The 2,049-nt window shown below is 53.5% G+C and overlaps 1 protein-coding gene across 1 annotated transcript in view; it reads left to right on the top strand.

Moving 5' to 3' along the window:
• LOC308148670 (arf-GAP with GTPase, ANK repeat and PH domain-containing protein 3-like) overlaps window positions 1-91 on the top strand; it is a gene marked incomplete at its 3' end in the record, with an annotated part of 23,010 nt that extends 22,919 nt beyond the window's left edge. The window contains exon 7 of the mRNA XM_080522166.1: window positions 28-91. Coding sequence (XP_080378292.1) covers window positions 28-91 — 64 coding nt within the window. The remainder of the gene's footprint in view (window positions 1-27) is intronic.
• Between the last annotated feature and the right edge of the window lie 1,958 nt (window positions 92-2,049).

The following is a 2,049-nucleotide window of genomic DNA, read 5'->3' as shown; positions in this document are numbered from 1 at the left end:
GACCCCCACCCTGACCCCCACCACCAGCCGCCGCAACCCCAACGTCAACAACAACAACGCCCCGAGTGAGCTCAACCTCAGCGTCATGTAGGAGGCCCCGCCCCCTTTGACTGGGCGGAGCCGACACGCCCCGCCTCCTGTGCATGGGGTGGAGCTGAGATGTTGGTTTGATGGAGTCTGAAATGATCAGCTTTAACCCCCCCCCCCCGCCCCCCTGAACCTCCACCCCCCCAACCCCCCCCAACAGAAACTGGTCACTGGGACCCGCCCACATCGAAACATTAATTACTACACAGAAATAAAAACACACACACTGTCAGACACAGAGACAGTTAGGGACAGACAGAGACAGTTAGGGACAGACAGAGACAGTTAGGGACAGAGACATTTGGGGACAGACAGAGAGTGAGAGACAGTTGGGGACAGACAGAGACAGTTAGACACAGAGACAGTGAGAGAGAGACAGTAAGGGACAGAGACAGTCAGACACAGAGACAGTTGGGGACAGACAGAGACAGTGAGAGACAGACATTTGGGGACAGACAGAGAGTGAGAGACAGTTGGGGACAGAACAGAGACAGTGAGAGACAGTTGGGGACAGACAGAGACAGTTAGGACAGACAGTTAGACACAGAGACAGTGAGAGACAGACAGAGACAGTTGGGGACAGAGACAGTGAGAGACAGAGACATTTGGGGACAGACAGAGACAGTGAGAGACAGTGAGAGACAGTTGGGGACAGACAGAGACAGTGAGAGACAGTTGGGAACAGACAGACAGTTGAGGACAGACAGAGACAGTGAGAGACAGTTGGGGACAGACAGACAGTTGAGGACAGACAGAGACAGTGAGAGACAGTTGGGGACAGACAGATGCAGAGAGAGACAGTTGGGGACAGACAGAAACAGCCTGTCCTCAGTAGAGACACTCGAGGGACTTTTAGACTGGACATCAGGACCGAGGCCGATTTGTGGAGAATCTCCCATGTTGGAAAAAAAACTGTGTAACGCGAGACCTTTAAGCCCCGCCCCCTCGTGACCCGGCGAGCGTCGCGGCCTCTGAGACGGTGAAGGTTCTTCAGCTCGTCTTCAGACTCTTGACACACAAAGGCAGAACAATTAAAGCTAACGAGGCGCCTCATTGGCCCGGGAGACGGTCTGCGGCTGCGTGGAGGCGGCCGATTGGCCGAGAGCGCCCGGCGTCGCCGCGCAGCAACGGAGAGCCGCCATGTTGTCAATCAGCAGCCATTCACACACCGACGCACCGACGCATCATCATCGTCTTTGTCGCGCTCATTTTATCAGATTGTTCCCATAATTATCTGTGTGTGTGTGTGTGTGTGTGTGTGTGTGTGTGTGTGTGTGTGTGTGTGTGTGTGTGTGTGTGTGTGTGTGTGTGTGTGTGTGTGTGTGTGTGTGTGTGTGTGTGTGTGTGTGTGTGTGTGTGTGTGTGTGTGTGTGACTTGAGTTTACAGGAGCTGTGAGCAAACTTGAGAAACTGCAGGAAGTCATATTTTACAGTATTGATGTAAAATGTAAAAACGCTCTTGATCCTTTATTTACTGTGATGAGGAAGAGGATGAGGAAGAGGAAGAGGATGAGGAAGAGGAGGTGACATCTGGCCTCCTGCCTCCTGCTTCCTGTTCTGACCTCTGACCAGGAAGTGTGTGAGAACAGAAGAGACGCCGCCTTCGGTTGTTTTGGGGGTTTCCAACTCGTGGTGCCTTCACGGAGCTCGGGACGGCTTCCCACTTCCCAGTTGCCAATGGGAAGTTCCCAGTTCAGCGGCGTTGAGACCTTCGGTGAGAGGAATGATGCTGCACCGTGGTGGTGGTGTTGGCCGACGCTACGTCAGCTGCTCTGAGCTTCACTCACTCCCAGTCCAACCCACTCAGAGGTTTAAAGTTTCCTATTTGCCCCTGAACGCACCACGAGTCTGTTCTGCTCACCTGAAGACTGAACTCCAGGTGACGTGGACACGTCTCCAGCTTTACTTCCTGTTTCAGGGGAGGAAACGTTCAGCGGGCAAAGATCTGCATACAGACATTAA

Source organism: Blennius ocellaris, assembly GCF_963422515.1.
Source record: "Blennius ocellaris genome assembly, contig: SCAFFOLD_81, whole genome shotgun sequence".
In the NCBI taxonomy this organism is placed as follows: Eukaryota; Metazoa; Chordata; class Actinopteri; order Blenniiformes; family Blenniidae; genus Blennius; species Blennius ocellaris.
Note: the sequence above shows the minus strand (reverse complement) of the source record. Positions and strands in the feature narration are given on the sequence as shown.